The sequence below is a fragment of the Agelaius tricolor genome, unplaced genomic scaffold, assembly GCF_023055355.1.
Source record: "Agelaius tricolor isolate 1412-34295 unplaced genomic scaffold, bAgeTri1.0.p SCAF_68, whole genome shotgun sequence".
Classification (NCBI taxonomy): domain Eukaryota; kingdom Metazoa; phylum Chordata; class Aves; order Passeriformes; family Icteridae; genus Agelaius; species Agelaius tricolor.
In genome coordinates, this window is record NW_027269328.1 from 1,482,631 (window position 1) to 1,501,331 (window position 18,701).

At 51.9% G+C, this 18,701-nt stretch overlaps 1 protein-coding gene and 1 long non-coding RNA gene across 11 annotated transcripts in view; one reads left to right on the forward strand and one right to left on the reverse strand.

Moving 5' to 3' along the window:
* PTK2B (protein tyrosine kinase 2 beta) overlaps nucleotides 1-18,701 on the forward strand; it is a 102,492-nt gene that overhangs the window by 79,468 nt on the left and 4,323 nt on the right. For 6 of the 9 annotated variants that reach the window (XM_071417169.1, XM_071417170.1, XM_071417175.1 and 3 more), the window contains 6 exons: nucleotides 2,510-2,635; nucleotides 10,377-10,523; nucleotides 12,488-12,523; nucleotides 13,000-13,027; nucleotides 13,263-13,309; nucleotides 16,687-16,833. In XM_071417169.1, coding sequence (XP_071273270.1) covers nucleotides 2,510-2,635; nucleotides 10,377-10,523; nucleotides 12,488-12,523; nucleotides 13,000-13,027; nucleotides 13,263-13,309; nucleotides 16,687-16,833 — 531 coding nt within the window. Of the gene's footprint in view, nucleotides 1-2,509; nucleotides 2,636-10,376; nucleotides 10,524-12,487; nucleotides 12,524-12,999; nucleotides 13,028-13,262; nucleotides 13,310-14,567; nucleotides 14,582-14,742; nucleotides 14,767-16,686; nucleotides 16,834-18,701 lie in introns of those variants that run through there. The other 3 variants (XM_071417171.1, XM_071417172.1, XM_071417168.1) reach the window with 3 other exon arrangements.
* LOC139584859 (uncharacterized) lies at nucleotides 16,828-18,654 on the reverse strand. 2 transcript variants are annotated; one of them, XR_011676854.1, is made up of 3 exons: nucleotides 18,566-18,654; nucleotides 17,969-18,415; nucleotides 16,828-17,703 (listed from the first exon to the last, which is right to left on the reverse strand). It is a non-coding gene; the product is annotated as an uncharacterized lncRNA (long non-coding RNA). The 2 variants fall into 2 exon arrangements; XR_011676855.1 differs by having other exon boundaries at nucleotides 17,969-18,513; nucleotides 18,566-18,616.

The following is an 18,701-nucleotide window of genomic DNA, read 5'->3' on the forward strand; positions in this document are numbered from 1 at the left end:
AGAATTTCCAAAAGATCCCAAAATTTCCCGAAATATCCCGTAATTCCCCAAAAATTCCCAAAATATTCCAAACTATCCCAAAAAATCCCTGAATATGTGAAAAAATCCCAGAATATCCCAAAATCCAAAAAAAATCCTAAAATATCCCAGAATATCCCAAAATATTTCACAAGATCCCAAAATATCCAAAAATATAAAAAAAAACCCCAAAATATCCTGAAGTATCCCAGAATATCCAAGAATATCCCAAAATATTCCAAAAGATCCCAAAATATTCCAAAATATCCCAAAATACCCAAAAAAAAAATCCCAAAAATTCCCAAAACGTCCCCAGGAACAGCCCCAAGCCCAATTCCAGGCCCGTCCCCATCCCCATCCCGGCGCCGTCCGTGTGTCCGTCCACGCGTGTCCGACTGTGTGTCCATCCCTGTGTCCGTCCTTGTGTCCATCCCTGTGTCCGTGTGTCCATCCCCGTGTCCATCCCTGTGTCCATCCCTGTGTCCGTGTGTCCATCCCTGTGTCCATCCCTGTGTCCATCCCTGTGTCCATCCCTGTGTCCGTGTGTCCATCCCTGTGTCCATCCCTGTGTCCATCCCTGTGTCCATCCCTGTGTCCATCCCTGTGTCCGTGTGTCCATCCCCGTGTCCATCCCCGTGTCCGTCCCTGTGTCCATCCCTGTGTCCATCCCTGTGTCCGTCCCTGTGTCCATGTGTCCATCCCTGTGTCCGTGTGTCCATCCCCGTGTCCATCCCCGTGTCCATCCCTGTGTCCATCCCTGTGTCCGTGTGTCCATCCCCGTGTCCATCCCTGTGTCCGTGTGTCCATCCCTGTGTCCGTCCCTGTGTCCATCCCTGTGTCCATCCCGTGTGTCCATCCCCGTGTCCATCCCTGTGTCCATCCCTGTGTCCGTGTGTCCATCCCTGTGTCCGTGTGTCCATCCCTGTGTCCATCCCTGTGTCCATCCCTGTGTCTGTGTGTCCATCCCTGTGTCCATCCCCGTGTCCATCATCGTGTCCATCCCTGTGTCCGTGTGTCCATCCCTGTGTCCATCCCTGTGGCCGTCCCTGTGTCCATCCCCGTGTCCATCCCCGTGTCCATCCCTGTGTCCATCATCGTGTCCATCCCTTTGTCCATCCCTGTGTCCGTGTGTCCATCCCTGTGTCCATCCCTGTGTCCATCCCTGTGTCCATCCCCGTGTCCATCCCTGTATCCATCCTCGTGTCCGTGTGTCCATCCCTCTGTCCATCCCTGTGTCCATCCCCGTGTCCATCCCTGTGTCCATCCCTGTGTCCATCCCTGTGTCCGTGTGTCCATCCCCGTGTCCATCCCTGTGTCCATGTGTCCATCCCTGTGTCCATCCCTGTGTCCATCCCCGTGTCCATCCCTCTGTCCATCCCTGTGTCCATCCCCGTGTCCATCCCCGTGTCCATCCCTGTGTCCATCCCTGTGTCCATCCCCGTGTCCATCCCTGTGTCCATCCCTGTGTCCGTGTGTCCATCCCCGTGTCCATCCCTGTGTCCATGTGTCCATCCCCGTGTCCATCCCTGTGTCCATCCCTGTGTCCATCCCTGTGTCCATCCCTGTGTCCATCCCTGTGTCCGTGTGTCCATCCCCCTGTGTCCATCCCCGTGTCCATCCCCGTGTCCATCCCCGTGTCCATCCCTTTGTCCATCCCTGTGTCCGTGTGTCCATCCCTGTGTCCATCCCTGTGTCCATCCCTGTATCCATCCTCGTGTCCGTGTGTCCATCCCTCTGTCCATCCCTGTGTCCATCCCCGTGTCCATCCCCGTGTCCATCCCTGTGTCCATCCCTGTGTCCATCCCTGTGTCCGTGTGTCCATCCCCGTGTCCATCCCTGTGTCCATGTGTCCATCCCTGTGTCCATCCCCGTGTCCATCCCTGTGTCCATCCCTGTGTCCATCCCCGTGTCCATCCCCGTGTCCATCCCTGTGTCCATCCCCGTGTCCATCCCCGTGTCTGTGTGTCTGTCCCTGTGTCCATCCCCGTGTCCATCCCCGTGTCCGTGTGTCCATCCCCGTGTCCATCCCTGTGTCCGTGTGTCCATCCCTGTGTCCATCCCTGTGTCCATCCCTGTGTCCATCCCCGTGTCCATCCCCGTGTCCGTCCCCGTGTCCATCCCTGTGTCCATCCCCGTGTCCATCCCTGTGTCCATCCCCGTGTCCATCCCCGTGTCCATCCCCGTGTCCATCCCTGTGTCCATCCCTGTGTCCATCCCCATGTCCATGTGTCCATCCCCATGTCCGTGTGTCCGTCCCCGTGTCCGTCCCAGTGTCCATCCCCGTGTCCGTCCCCGTGTCCGTCCCTGTGTGTCCATCCCTGTGTCCATCCCTGTGTCCATCCCTGTGTCCATCCCTGTGTCCATCCCCGTGTCCGTCCCCGTGTGTCCGTCCGTGTGTCCGTCCGCGCTAACCCCACTCTCGCTGCCGCTGCCTCCGCCTCCGCATCCGCCGTTCCCGTTCCCGTTGCCGTTGCCGTTCCCGGATTCCCAGCTTCCGGAGGGGCTCTGTGCCAGCTCTCCCACCCTCGCCAGCCCGGCCGAGGTCCCGAGCCCGGCGCTGTCCCGGCGCACGCCGCCCCCGGCGCGGCACGGCGGCTTCAAGAGGCACAGCATGAGGGTAAGCGCCCGCGGCCGCCGCCTGAACCAACAACAGCACCAACAGCAGCACCAGGCCCAGGCCTTCCCGGAGCTCCAAAAAAACCACTCGGAGACCGGCCCGGGGGCATTCCGGGGAATTCCCAATCCTCAAAAATCCCTCGGAGATCGGCCCGGGGGGATTCGGGAGCCGGAGGAATTCCCAGTCCTTAAAAATTGTCCTCAAAGATTGTCCCGAGGGGATTCGGGGGAATTCCCAATCCTCCAAAAATCGTCCCATTGTTGGGATCTGCTTCCCGTCGGGATTTGGCATCCGGAGGAATTCCCAATCCTCAAAGTCCATCCCGTTTTTGGGATTGATTTCCCATTGGAATTTGGCATCTGGAGGAATTCCCAATCCTCAAAAATTGTCCCATTGTTGGGATCTGCTTCCTGTTGGGATTTGGCATCCAGAGGAATTCCCAATCCTCAAAAAAATCCCTCAGAGATTGGCCCAAGGGGATTCAGGGAAATTCCAAATCCTCAAAAATCCCTCAAAGATTGTTTTGGTTGGATTTGGCATCCAGAGGAATTCCCAATCCTTAAAAACTGTCCCAATTTGGGATCTGCTTCCCCTTGGGATTCGGGAGCCGGAGGAATTCCCAGTCCTTAAAAATTGTCCCGTTTTTGGGATCCATTGGAATCCACTTCCCGTCGGGATTTGGCATCCGGAGGGATTCCCAATCCTTAAAAATTGTCCCATTTTTGGGATTTGGCTTCGTCCCGGTGGGATTTGGCATCCGGAGGAATTCCCAATCCTTAAAAATCCCTCAAAGATTGTTTTGGTTGGATTTGGCATCCAGAGGAATTCCCAATCCTCCAAAAAATCCCTCAGAGATTGTCCCAGTGGGATTTGGCATCTGGAGAAATTCCCAATCCTTAAAAACTGTCCCGTTTTTGGGATCTGCTTCCTGTCGGGATTTGGCATCCTGAGGAATTCCCAATCCTCCAAAAAATCCCTCAGAGATCGTCCCGGTGGGATTCGGCAGCTGGAGGAATTCCTGATCCTCCAAAATCCTCCCATTGCTGGGATCCATTGGGATCTGCTTCCTGTCGGGATTTGGCATCCAGAGGGATTCCCAATCCTCAAAATCCATCCCGTTTTTGGGATTGATTTCCCATTGCAATTTGGCATCGGGAGGAATTCCTGACCCTCAAAAATCCCTCAAAGATTGTTTTGGTTGGATTTGGCATCCTGAGGAATTCCCAACCCTCAAAAAATCCCTCAGAGATTGTCCCAGTGGGATTTGGCATCTGGAGACCTTCCCAATCCTCAAAAATGCTCCCATTGTTGGGATCAATTTCCCATTGGGATTTGGGAGCCAGAGGAATTCCCAATCCTCAAAAATTGTCCCGTTTTTGGGATCCATTGGGATCAACTTCCCATTGGAATTTGGGATCTGGAGGAATTCCCAATCCTCCAAAAAATCCCTCAAAGATTGTCCTGAGGTGATTTGGCATCCGGAGGAATTCCTGAACCTCAAAAATCCTCCCATTGCTGGAATCCATTGGGATCCACTTCCCGTTGGGATTTGGGATCCAGAGGAATTCCTGGCTCTCAAAAATTCCTCAGAGATCGTCCCGGTGGGATTCGGCATCTGGAGAAATTCCCAATCCTCAAAAATGCTCCCATTGTTGGGATCCATTTCCCATTGGGATTCGGGATCCTGAGGAATTCCCAATCCTCAAAAATCCATCCCGTTTTTGGGATTGATCTCCCATTGGAATTTGGGATCCGGAGGAATTCCCAATCCTTAAAAATTGTCCTCAGAGATTGTCCCGGTGGGATTCGGCATCTGGAGACCTTCCCAATCCTTGAAAATCGTCCCATTTTTGGGATCTGCTTCCTGTTGGGATTTTGGATCCAGAGGAATTCCCAATCCTCCAAAAAATCCCTCAAAGTTCGTCCCAGTGGGATTTGGCAGCCGGAGGAATTCCCGGTCCTCAAAAATCCTCCCGTTTTTGGGATCTATTGGGATCCACTTCCCGTCGGGATTTGGCATCCGGAGGAATTCCTAATCCTCAAAAATCCTCCCATTGCTGGAATCCGTTGGGATCCACTTCCCGTTGGGGTTTGGGATCCAGAGGAATTCCTGGCTCTCAAAAATTCCTCAGAGATCGTCCCACTGAGATTCGGCATCTGGAGAAATTCCCAATCTTCAAAAATGCTCCCATTGTTGGGATCAATTTCCCATTGGGATTTGGGATCCGGAGGAATTCCCAATCCTCAAAAATCCATCCCATTTTTGGGATCCATTGGGATTCTGCTTCCCCTTGGGATTTGGCAGCCGGAGGAATTCCCAATCCTCCAAAAAATCCCTCAGAGATCGTCCCGATGGGATTTGGCATCCGGAGGAATTCCCAATCCTCAAAAATCCTCCCATTGCTGGAATCCGTTGGGATCCACTTCCCGTTGGGATTTGGGATCCAGAGGAATTCCCAATCCTCCAAAAAATCCCTCAGAGATCGTCCCATTGGGATTTGGCATCTGGAGACCTTCCCAATCCTTAAAAACTGCTCCCATTTTTGGGATCCATTTCCTGTTGGGATTTGGGATCTGGAGGAATTCCCAGTCCTCAAAAATCCTCCCATTGCTGGAATCCATTGGGATCCACTTCCCGTTGGGATTTGGGATCCAGAGGAATTCCTGGCTCTCAAAAATTCCTCAAAGATCATCCCACTGAGATTCGGCATCTGGAGAAATTCCCAATCCTCAAAAATCCATCCCATTGTTGGGATCTGCTTCCCGTTGGGATTTGGGATCCAGAGGAATTCCCAATCCTCAAAAATCCATCCCATTTTTAGGATTTGGGATCTGGATGCCTTCCCAATCCTCAAAATCCCTCCCATTTTTGGGATCGATTTCCTGTTGCGATTTGGGATCTGGAGGAATTCCCAATCCTCCAAAATCCCTCCCATTTTTGGGATTTGCTTCCCATTGGGATTTGGGATCCAGAGGAATTCCTAATCCTCAAAAATCTTCTTGTTGGAATCCATTGGATCCACTTCCCACTGGGATTTGGGATTTGGGAGCTGGATGCTTTTCCAATCCTAAAAATCCCTCCCATTTTTGGGATCAGCTTCCCACTGGGATTTGGGATCTCGATTCCTTCCCAGTCCTCAAAATCCGTTCCATTTTTAGGATCCCTTGGGATTTGCTTCCCATTGGGATTTTCCCAATCCTCAAAAATCTTCTTGTTGGAACCCATCGGATCCACTTCCCACTGGGGATCCTAAAAATCCCTCCCATTTTTGGGATCTGCTTCCCATTGGGATTTGGGATCTGGAGGAATTCCCAATCCTCAAAATCCCTCCCATTTTTGGGATTGGTTTCCCACTGGGATTTGGGATCTGGAGGAATTCCCAACCCTCCAAAATCCCTCCCATTTTTAGGATTTGGGATCTGGATGCCTTCCCAATCCTTAGAATCCCTCCCATTTTTGGGATCTGCTTCCTGTTGGGATTTGGGATCCGGAGGAATTCCCAACCCTAAAAATCCCTCCCATTTTTGGGATCTTGATGCCTTCCCAATCCTAAAAATCTGTTCCATTTTCGGGATCCCTTGGGATTTGCTTCCCGTTGGGATTTGGGATCTGGATGCCTTCCCAATCCTCAAAATCCCTCCCATTTTTGGGATCTGCTTCCCATTGGGATTTGGGATCTGGAGGAATTCCCAGTCCTCAAACTCCCTCCCATTTTTGGGATCTGCTTCCCGTTTGGATTTGGGATCCGGAGGAATTTCCAATCCTCCAAATCCATCCCATTTTTAGGATTTGGGATCTGGAGACCTTCCCGATCCTAAAAATCCATCCCATTTTTGGGATTGGTTTCCCACTGGGATTTGGGATCTCGATTCCTTCCCAGTCCTCAAAATCTGTTCCAATTTCGGGATCCATTGGGATTTGCTTCCCATTGGGATTTTCCCAATCCTCAAAAATCTTCTTGTTGGAACCCATTGGATCCACTTCCCACTGGGGATCCTAAAAATCCCTCCCATTTTTGGGATCTGCTTCCCAGTGGGATTTGGGATCTGGAGGAATTCCCAATCCTCAAAATCCCTCCCATTTTTGGGATTGGTTTCCCACTGGGATTTGGGATCTGGAGGAATTCCCAACCCTCCAAAATCCCTCCCATTTTTAGGATTTGGGATCTGGATGCCTTCCCAATCCTCAGAATCCCTCCCATTTTTGGGATCTGCTTCCCGTTTGGGATTTGAGATCTGGAGAAATTCCCAACCCTCAAAATCCCTCCCATTTTTAGGATTTGGGATCTGGATGCCTTCCCAGTCCTCAAACTCCCTCCCATTTTTGGGATCTGCTTCCCATTGGGATTTGGGATCCAGAGGAATTCCCAATCCCCAAATTTCCCTCCCGGTTTTTGGGTTCCGCTTTCCCGCCGCCGCCGCCGCTTCCCCGCCGCTCCCCCCTTTCCCCCATTTTACTTTTTCCCCCTTTTTTCCCCTTTTTTCCCCTTTTCCTGTTTTTGTCACTACTCCCCCTTTTCCTTTTTCCCCCCTTTCCCCCCATTTTCCCATTTTTCCCCTTTTTTCCCCCATTTTTTTTCCATTTTTCGCCATTTTCTCCCCTTTTCCCCTCTTTTTCCTCTTTTTCTCCCATTTTCTCCCCTGTCCCCCCTTTTTTCTCCCTTTTCCCCCTCCATTTTTCCCCCTCTTTTCCCCCAACTTTTTCTCCCCTTTTTTCTCCTCTATCCCCATTTTTCCCCTTTTCCCCTTTTTTCCCCCTTTATCCTGATTTTTCCCCTTTTATCCCCCTTTTCCCCCATTTCACTTTTTCCCCTTTTTTCCCCTTTTCCTGTTTTTGTCACTACTCCCCCTTTTCCTTTTTCCCCCCTTTCCCCCCATTTTTTCCCTTTTTTCCCCACTTTTTCCCCATTTTTTCCCATTTTCTCCCCTTTTCCCCTCTTTTTCCTCTTTTTGCCCCATTTTCTCCCCGTCCCCCCTTTTTTCCCCCTTTTCCCCCTCCATTTTTTCCCCTCTTTTTCCCCCAACTTTTTCTCCCCTTTTTTCTCCTCTATCCCCATTTTTCCCCCTTTTCCCCTTTTTTCCCCCTTTATCCTGATTTTCCCCTTTTATCCCCCTTTTCCCCATTTTACTTTTTCCCCCTTTTTCCCCTTTTCCTGTTTTTGTCACTACTCCCCCTTTTCCTTTTTCCCCCCTTTCCCCCCATTTTTCCCCTTTTTTCCCCCTCTTTTTCCCCATTTTTCCCCATTTTCTCCCCTTTTCCCCTCTTTTTCCTCTTTTTGCCCCATTTTCTCCCCGTCCCCCCTTTTTTCCCCCTTTTCCCCCTCCATTTTTTCCCCTCTTTTTCCCCCAACTTTTTCTCCCCTTTTTTCTCCTCTATCCCCATTTTTCCCCCTTTTCCCCTTTTCCCCCCTTTATCCTGATTTTCCCCTTTTATCCCCCCTTTCCCCCATTTTACTTTTTCCCCTTTTTTCCCCTTTTCCTGTTTTTGTCACTACTCCCCCTTTTCCTTTTTCCCCCTTCCCCCCAATTTTCCCCCTTTTTTCTCATTCTTTCTCCTTTTCCCCATTTCCCCCTTTTCCCCTTTTCCCCCATTTTCTCCTTTTATCTCTTTTCCCCTTTTCTCCCCTTTATCCCCTTTACCCCTTTTCCCCATTTTTCTCCTTTTCCCCCTTTTCCCCCTTTATCCCATTTTCCCCCATTTTTCCTCCTTTATCCCCTTTTCCCTTTTCCCCCTTTCCCCCATTTTTCTTCCCTTCCCCCCTTTTCCCCTCTTTTCCCCTCTTTTCCCCCTTTTCCCTTTTCCCTTTCCCCTTTTTCCCCCTTTTCCCCCCTTTTCCCCCATTTTTCCTCCTTTATCCCCTTTTCCCCTTTCCTCTTTCTCCCACTTCCCCATTTTTTTATCCACTTTTCCCCCTTTCCCCCCTTTTTCCCCTTTTCCCCATTTTTCCCTCTTTCCCCCATTTTCTCCCTTTCCCTCATTTTCCCATTTTCCCCATTTTTCCCCCTTTTCCCCCTTTTCCTCCCCTCCGCCCTCTCCAGCCCCGCCCTGGGAATCCCTCCCTGGAACTCCATCGACTCCTCGCCATAGAAGGAGCTCATTAACTCCTAATTAACCCTGCAATCAACCATTAATCGATCACCGATCATCCCCCACAATCAGCCATTAATCGATCACCGATCATCCCCTGCAATCAACCATTAATCGATCACTGATCATTCCCCGCAATCAACCATTAATCGATCACCGATCATTCCCCGCAATCAACCATTAATCGATCACCGATCATCCCCCACAATCAGCCATTAATCGATCACCGATCATCCCCCGCAATCAACCATTAATCGATCACTGATCATTCCCCGCAATCAACCATTAATCGATCACCGATCATCCCCCACAATCAATCAACCATTAATCAATCACCGATCATCCCCCACAATCAACCATTAATCGATCACGATCACCGATCATCCCCCGCAATCAACCATTAATCAATCACCGATCATTCCCCTCAATCAATCATTAATCGATCACCGATCATCCCCCACAATCAGCCATTAATCGATCACCGATCATCCCCCGCAATCAACCATTAATCAATCACCGATCATCCCCCTCAATCGATCACCGATCATCCCCCGCAATCAATCATTAATCGATCACCGATCATCCCCCGCAATCAACCATTAATCAATCACCGATCATTCCCCTCAATCAATCATTAATCGATCACCGATCATCCCCCACAATCAATCAACCATTAATCGATCACCGATCATCCCCCGCAATCAACCATTAATCAATCACCGATCATTCCCCTCAATCAATCATTAATCGATCACCGATCATTCCCCTCAATCAATCATTAATCGATCACCGATCATCCCCCACAATCAACCATTAATCGATCACCGATCATCCCCCGCAATCGATCACCGATCATCCCCCACAATCAACCATTAATCGATCACCGATCATCCCCCGCAATCAACCATTAATCAATCACCGATCATTCCCCTCAATCAATCATTAATCGATCACCGATCATCCCCCACAATCAGCCATTAATCGATCACCGATCATCCCCCACAATCAACCATTAATCGATCACCGATCATCCCCCGCAATCAATCATTAATCGATCACCGATCATTGCCCGCAATCAACCATTAATCGATCACCGATCATTGCCCTCAATCAACCATTAATCGATCACCGATCATTCCCTGCAATCAACCATTAATCGATCACCGATCATCCCCCGCAATCAGCCATTAATCGATCACCCATCATTGCCCACAATCAGCCATTAATCGATCACCGATCATTCCCTGCAATCAACCATTAATCGATCACCGATCATCCCCCTCAATCGATCACCAATCATCCCCCACAATCAACCATTAATCGATCACCGATCATCCCCCACAACCATTAATCGATCACCGATCATTCCCCACAATCAATCATTAATCGATCACCAATCATCCCCCACAATCAGCCATTAATCGATCACCGATCATTGCCCTCAATCAACCATTAATCGATCACCGATCATCCCCTCAATCAACCATTAATCGATCACCGATCATCCCCCCCAATCAGCCATTAATCGATCACCCATCATCCCCCGCAATCAACCATTAATCGATCACCGATCATTGCCCGCAATCGATCACCGATCATTCCCCGCGATGGGTGTTGTTTTTCCCGGGATAACGCGCATTCCCGGGATTCCAGGAGGAGGATTTCCAGCGCCCCTCGAGCCGGGAGGAGGCGCAGCAGCTGCTGGAGCTGGAGCGGCTGCGGGTGGAGCAGGCCATGGAGCGCCAGCAGAGGGAGATGCTGGAGGATCAGCGCTGGCTACAGAAGGAGGTCCAGAGCCTGGTCAGACATCCCAAAATTCCCAAAATTCCCAAAAATCCCGTCGGGAATTGTCCCTTGTGGGATGGGTTGGGTGGGGATCACGGCACGGATCCAATCCCGATGGATCGCGGAGAATTCCAGGATGGGCTGGGGTGGGAAGGGGCCTCAAATCCCATCCCATTCCAATCCCAGGGTGCTCCAACCTTTCCTTGGACGCTGCCAGGGATTCTCTGGGAATTCCAGCCCAGCCAGGAATCCCTTCCCAAGATCCCAAAATTCCCAAAAATCCATCAGGAATCGGCCCCTGCTGGGATGGGTTGGGTGGGGATCACATAATGGATCCAATCCTGATGTTTTGCGGTTCCCGGAGAATTCCAGGATGGGCTGGGTGGGAAGGGGCCTCAAATCCCATCCCATTCCAACCCCAGGGTGCTCCAACCTTTCCTTGGACGCTCCCAGGGATTCTCTGGGAATTCCAGCCCAGCCAGGAATCCCTTCCCAGGATCCCAAAATTCTCAAAAATCCCTTGGGAATTGTCCCCTCCTGGGATGGGTTGGGTGGGGATCACGGCATGGATCCAATCCCGATGGATCGTGGTTCCTTGGGGGTTCCTGGAGAACTCCGGGAATTCCTTGCTGAAATCCCACAATCCCAAGCTCCCCTTTCCCAGGGAATTCCCTCCTTTCCCTTCCCTTTTCCATCCCCAAATTCCATGAAAACCCCTCGGGATGGATCCTGAGTGTCCTTGATCCCAGAATCCCGGAATGGTTTGGGATGGGATCCATGGACCTTCAATCCCATCCCAGGGACAATTCCCACCATCCCAGGGTGCTCCAAATCCACCCTTGGACACTGCCAGGGATTCTCTGGGAATCCCAGCCCAGCCAGGAATCCCTTCCCAAGCTTCCAAAATTCCCAGAAATCCCATCGGGAATCGGCCCCTCCTGGGATGGGTTGGGTGGAGAGAGAGCTTCAATCCCATCCCATTCCAATCCCACCATTCCAGGCTGCTCCCAGGGATTCCCTGGGAATTCCTTCCTGGGATTGGGATTGGGATGGGGATGGATCCTGAGCCTTTGGGATGGATCCTGAGCCTGGGGACTGGGTTTGGGATGGATCCTGAACTTTTGGGATTGGGATTGGGATGGATCCCGAGCCTTCCTTCCCCAATCCCACCATCCCAAGCTCCCCTTTCCCAGGGAATTCCCTCCGTTCCCAGCCTGGCGTTGGATCCAGCCCCATCCCAACTCCTCCTTGGGAAGGAATTTCAGGATACAGGGGCTTCACTGGGAATTCAGGACTCCAGGAAGGGTCTCCCTTCCCTTTTCCATCCCCGAATCCCATAAAAATCCCTCGGGATGGATCCTGAGTGTCCTTGATCCCAGAATCCCGGAATGGTTTGGGATGGGATCCACGGACCTTCAATCCCATCCCAGGGACACTTCCCACCATCCCAGGGTGCTCCAAATCCACCCTTGGACGCTCCCAGGGATTCTCTGGGAATCCCAGCCCAGCCAGGAATCCCTTCCCAGGATCCCACCATCCCAAGCTCCCCTTTCCCACTGGAAGCCATTCCCTGGCTCCTGCCCCTCCAGCCCTTGCCCCAATCCCAGCTCTCCTGGAGCCCCTTTGGGATGGGGAAGCGGCTCCAAGGATTCCCTGGATCCTCCCCTGATCCAGCTGCACATTCCCAGCTGCTCTCCCAGCCTGGCGTTGGATCCAGCCCCATCCCGATTCCTCTCTGAGAAGGAATTTCGGGATCCAGGGACTCCACAATCCAAGGGAATATTTGGAATTTTGGGGAACTTTAAGGCGTTTTCAGTTGCACTTTATTATTGTTGTTATTATTATTATTATTATCATTATCATTATCATTATTATTATTTTGGAAACGGGATTTTCCCCCCTTTTTCCTCCCTTTCCCCCCATTTTCCCATTTTTTCCCATTTTTCCCCACCTCTCACCCTCTTTTCCCCCTTTTCCAGGATCCCAAGGTATTCCTGAACAACAACGTTCCCCCGGTGAGCGATCCTAGAAATCCTGGGAAAATCAACCCCAAAATCCCCAAATTTTGGGGCCTTTCCTCCCTCCATCCCAAATTTTGGGGCTCCTCCTCCCTCCATCCCAAATTTTGGTGCCTTTCCTCCCTCCATCCCAAATTTTGGGGCTCCTCTCCCTCCATCCCAAATTTTGGGGCTCCTCCACCCTCCATCCCGAATTTTGTGGCCTTTCCTCCCTGTATCCCAAATTTTGGGGCCTTTCCTCCCTCCATCCCGAATTTTGGGGCTCCGCCTCCCTCCATCCTGAATTTTGGGGCTCCTCCTCCCTCCATCCCAAATTTTGTGGCCTTTCCTCCCTCCATCCCAAATTTTGGGGTCTTTCCTCCCTCCATCCCAAATTTTGGGGCTCCTCCTCCCTCCATCCCGAATTTTGGGGCTCCACCTCCCTCCATCCCGAATTTTGGGGTCTCTAATTCCGGATTTTTCCCCCCTTCCAGCTCCTCCCGGAGAAGGAGACGGATTACAGTGAGTCCCTGCCGATTCCCACCCCGGAATTCCGGAATTCCCACCCGGAATTCACCTCGGGAATGTTTCCCCGTGGATCCTCCCCCCACCATGAATGAAATTCCCATTTTTTCCCGAGCTGGGAAATCTGGGATTGGGATCCCAGGGGAGGGGGTTGGGTGCGGATCCCGGGGTTTCGTGGCGTTTCCAGGATTCCCTGGAATCTTCTGGAATGATTTTCCCTCCCTTTTCCCAGCGCAATTCACGGGGCCCCCCCAGAAGCCGCCGAGACTTGGGGCGCAGGTAAGACCTGGGATGGATCCCAGGAATCCGGGAATTTCCCCGGCCGTTCCCAGCTCCAGAGGGCTCAGACGGGATCGGGATCGGGGCTGGGATCGGGATCGGGAAATCCCAAAGGATTCCAGGATGGTTTGGGTGGGAAGGGACCCTCAAGATCCCAGGGTGATTCCTTGGACATTCCCAGGGATCCAGGGATTCTCTGGATCCAGGAATTCCTTCCCAAGATCCCAAAATCCCCAAATCCCGAACCTCCGGTCATGGTGGGAGCCATTCCCGGCCATTCCAGGGTCCCAAATCCCTCTGGACTGGATCCAGCCCCATCCCAGCTCCTCCTTGGGAAGGAATTTCGGGATCCAGGGGTTTCACTGGGAATTGGGGACTCCAGGAAGGGTCTCCCTTCCCTTTTCCATCCCTGAATTCCATAAAAATCCCTCGGGATGGATCCTGAGTGTCCTTGATCCCAGAATCCCGGAATGGTTTGGGATGGGATCCATGGACCTTCAATCCCATCCCAGGGACACCTCCCATGATCCCAGGGTGCTCCAAATCCACCCTTGGACACTGCCAGGGATTCTCTGGGAATCCCAGCCCAGCCAGGAATCCCTTCCCAGGATCCCAGCATCCCAAGCTCCCCTTTCCCACTGGAAGCCATTCCCTGGCTCCTGCCCCTCCAGCCCTTGCCCCAATCCCAGCTCTCCTGGAGCCCCTTTGGGATGGGGAAGCGGCTCCAAGGATTCCCTGGATCCTCCCCTGATCCAGCTGCACATTCCCAGCTGCTCTCCCAGCCTGGCATTGGATCCAGCCCCATCCCGACTCCTCCTTGAGAAGGAATTTCAGGATCCAGGGGCTTCACTGGGAATTGGGGACTCCAGGAAGGGTCTCCCTTCCCTTTTCCATCCCTGAATTCCATAAAAATCCCTCGGGATGGATCCTGAGTGTCCCTGATCCCAGAATCCCAGAATGGTTTGGGATGGGATCCACGGACCCTCAATCCCGTGATCCCATGGACTCTTCCCACCATCCCAGGGTGCTCCAAATCCACCCTTGGATGCTCCCAGGGATTCTCTGGGAATTCCTTCCCAAGATCCCAAGGGAAGGAACCTCCCAACCCCACCCCATTCCATGGTCACGGAATTCCCGGTTCCTCCAATCCCTATCCCAGCCTTTCCCAGGGATGGGAGCACCACAAGCCCTTGCTGACAGATGTTGGTTTTCCCGTTTTTCCTGGAATTCCTGATCCCTGTTATCCCTGTTATCCCAGGATTCCTGATCCCATTATCCTGGAATTTCTGATCCCTGTTATCCCGGAATTCCTGATCCCGTTATCCCTGTTATCCTGGAATTTCTGATCTCTTTATCCCTGTTATCCCCGTTGTCCCAGAATTCCTGATCCCATTATCCTGGAATTTCTGATCCCGTTATCCCTGTTATCCCAGAATTCCTGATCCCGTTATCCCTGCTATCCTGGAATTTCCGATCCCGTTATCCCTGCTATCCCAGGATTCCTGATCCCATTATCCCTGCTATCCTGGGATTCCCGATCCCATTATCCCTGTTATCCCGGAATTTCTGATCCCGTCATCCCTGTTTTCCCTGTTATCCCTGTTTTCCCAATCCCATCACCCCTGCTATCCCTGTTTTCCCTGAATTCCTGATCCCGTTATCCCTGTTATCCCAGAATTCCTGATCCCATTATCCCTGTTATCCTAGAATTTCTGATCCCATTATCCCTGTTATGTTGGGATTCCTGATTCCCATTATCCCTGTTATCCCGGGATTCCCGATCCCGTTACCCCTGTTTTCCCGGAATTCCTGATCCCATTATCCCCGTTATCCTGGAATTCCTGATCCCATTTTCCCGGGATTCCTGATCCCATCATCCCTGTTTTCCCTGCCACCCCTCTTTTCCCTGCTATCCCTGTTTTCCCTGTTATCCCGATCCTGTTTTCCCTGTTATCCCTGCGATCCCTTTTATCCCTGTTTTCCCTGCTATCCTCGCTATCCCTTTTTATCCCTGTTTTCCCGATCCCGTCATCCCTGTTATCCTGGAATTTCTGATCTCTTTTTCCCTGTTTTCCCTGCTATCCCTTTTTATCCCTGTTTTCCCGATCCTGTTTTCCCTGCTATCCCTTTATCCCTGTTATCCCTGCAATCCCTTTTATTCCTTTTATCCCTTTTTATCCCTGTTTTCCCCGCGATCCCTTTTATCCCTGTTTTCCCTGTTATCCCTGTTTTCCCTGCCATCCCTTTTTATCCCTGTTTTCCCTGTTATCCTCGCTATCCCTTTTTATCCCTGTTTTCCCTGCCATCCCTTTTATCCCTTTTTATCCCTGTTTTCCCTTTTATCCCTGTTTTCCCTGCTATCCCTGCCATCCCTTTTATCCCTGTTTTCCCTGTTTATCCCTGTTTTCCCGATCCTGTTTTCCCTGCTTATCCCTGTTTTCCCGATCCTGTTTTCCCTGTTTTCCCTGCTATCCCTGTTTTCCCAATCCCGTCATCCCTGTTATCCTGGAATTTCTGATCCCTTTTATCCCTGCTATCCCTGTTTTCCCTGCCATCCCTTTTTATCCCTGTTTTCCCTTTTATCCCTTTTTATCCCTGTTTTCCTGGAATTTCTGATCCCGTTTTCCTGGGATTCCTGATCCCATCATCCCCGTTTTCCCTGACATCCCTCTTTTCCCTGCTATCCCTGTTTTACCGATCCTGTTTTCCCTGCTATCCCGCTATCCCTTTTATCCCTGTTTTCCCTGTTATCCTCGCTATCCCTTTTTATCCATTTTCCCTGCTATCCCTGTTTATCCCCGTTTTCCCTTTTATCCCTGTTTTCCTTGTGATCCCTTTTCATCCCTGTTTTCCCTGCTATCCCTCTTTATCCCTGTTTTCCCGATCCTGTTTTCCCCACTATCCCTGTTTTCCCGATCCCGTCATCCCTGTTATCCTGGAATTTCTGATCCCGTTTTCCCTGTTGTCCCTGTTTTCCCCGCTATCCCTTTTTATCCCTGTTTTCCCTGTTTCCCCCGCTATCCCTGTTTTCCCTGCGATCCCTTTTATCCCTGCCATCCCCGCTATCCCTTTTATCCCTGTTTTCCCTGTTATCCCTGTTATCCTCGCTATCCCTTTTTATCCATTTTCCCTGCCATCCCTGTTTATCCCTGTTTTCCCTTTTATCCCTGTTTTCCCTGTGATCCCTTTTTATCCCTGTTTTCCCTCTTTATCCCTGTTTTCCCGATCCTGTTTTCCCTGCTATCCCCGCTATCTCTGTTTTCCCTGCTATCCCCTTTTATCCCTGTTTATCCCCGCTTATCCCCGTTTATCCCCGTTTTTCCCTGTTTATCCCTGTTTTATCCCCGTTCTCCATCCCCGTGTTTCCCCCCCTCCAGTCCCAGCTGCATCCGGCGCCCACGGCGCGGCTGGACCGCTCTGCGGACGCGGTGTACGGCAGCGTCACGGAGCTGGTGCGCGCCGTGCTGCGCCTCAAGGACGACATCGGCCGCCTGCCGCCCCACGGGTACATCCTGGCCGTCAAGGTGGGCGCCCATCCCGCGGGAATCGCACCGGGAAAAGGGACACGGGGCGGGGAAACCGGGGATCCTGATTGGCTGATGCCGTTTTGGGAAGGGGGAAGGGGGGGGCATGTCCCGGAGAGGGGGGAGATTCTGGAATTTCTGGGTGGTCCTTGGGATCCTTGGGTCCATGGTGGGGGAGGCTCCAACATTCCCTGTTCCTTTCTTGGGGCTTTGGATCCATGGTGGGACCAATTCCCAAATTTCCAACCTCTCCATTGGGTCCTTGGATCCATGGAGGGACCTCCAACATTCCCTGTTGGATCCTTGGATCCATGGTGGGAGAGGCTCCAACATTCCCTGTTGGATCTTTGGATCCATGGTGGGACCAATTCCCAAATTTCCAACTTCTCCTTTGGGTCCTTGGATCCATGGTGGGATCTCCAACATTCCCTGTTCCTCTCTTGGATCCATGGTGGGACCAATTCCCACATTCCCAGCTCCTCCATTGGGTCCTTGGATCCGTGGTGGGATCTCCAGCATTCCCTGCTCTTCCCTTGGATCCATGGTGGGGGAGGCTCCAACGTTCCCTGTTCCTCTCCTGGGGCTTTGGATCCATGGTGGCACCAATTCCCAAATTTCCAACCTCTCCATCGGGTCCTTGGATCCATGGTGGAACCTCCAACATTCCCTGTTCCTCTCTTGGATCCTTGGATCCATGGTGGGAGCAATCCCAGCATTCCCAGTTCCTCCATTGGATCCATGGATCCATGGTGGGATCTCCAACATTCCCTGCTCTTCCCTTGGATCCATGGTGGGAGAGTCTCCAACATTCCCTGTTGCTCTCTTGGATCCTTGGATCCATGGTGGCACCAATTCCCAAATTCCCAGATCCTCTCTTGGGATCCTCGAACCAATTCCCAGCTTCTCCCACGATTCCTGGGTCAATGGTGGAATCTCCAACACTTCTGTCTCCTCCATTGGGTCCTTGGATCCATGGTGGGACCAATCCCAGCATTCCCAGCTGCTCCATTGGATCCTCGGATCCATGGTGGGAGCAATTCCCACGTTCCCAGCTCCTCCCTGGGATCCTCGAACCAATCCCCAGCTCCTCCCATGGATCTTGGATCCATGGTGGGATCTCCAACCCTCCCAACACCTCCTTGGGATCCTTGGATCCATGGTGGGATCTCCAGCATTCCCTGTTGGTTCCTTGGATCCCTGGTGAGAACAATCCCAGCATCTCCCTTGGATCCTTGGATCCGTGGTGGGATCTCCAACATTTCCATCTCCTCCTTTGGCTCCTTGGATCCATGGTGGGAGAGTCTCCAACATTTCCTGCATTGGATCCCTGGATCCATGGTGGAATCTCCAACATTCCCAAGCCTTCCATTGGCTCCTTGGATCCATGGCGGAATCTCCAACATTCCCAACTTTTCCATGGATCCTTGGCTTCATGGTGGAATCTCCAACATTCCCAACCCTTCCATTGGCTTTCATGGATCCATGGCGGAATCTCCAACATTCCCTGTTCCTCCCTTGGATCCTTGGATCCTTGGTGGAATCTCCAACATTCCCAACTCTTCCATTGGCTCCATGGTGGAATCTCCAACATTCCCTGCTCCTCCCATGGATCCTTGGATCGTTGGTGGAATCTCCAACATTCCCAACTCTTCCATTGGCTCCTCGGATCCATGGTGGGATCTCCAACATTCCCAGCTGTTCCCCCATTGGCTCCTCGGCTCCATGGTGGGACCCATTCCCACATTCCCGGCTCCCTCCTTGTCCCCACGGTTGGAGCCTCTCCCGCCTCTCCTGGACAGAACCCTCCCCTCATCCCACCCCGACCATTCCCACCGGGAATCCACCCCTGCCGGGATCCGTCCCTGCTG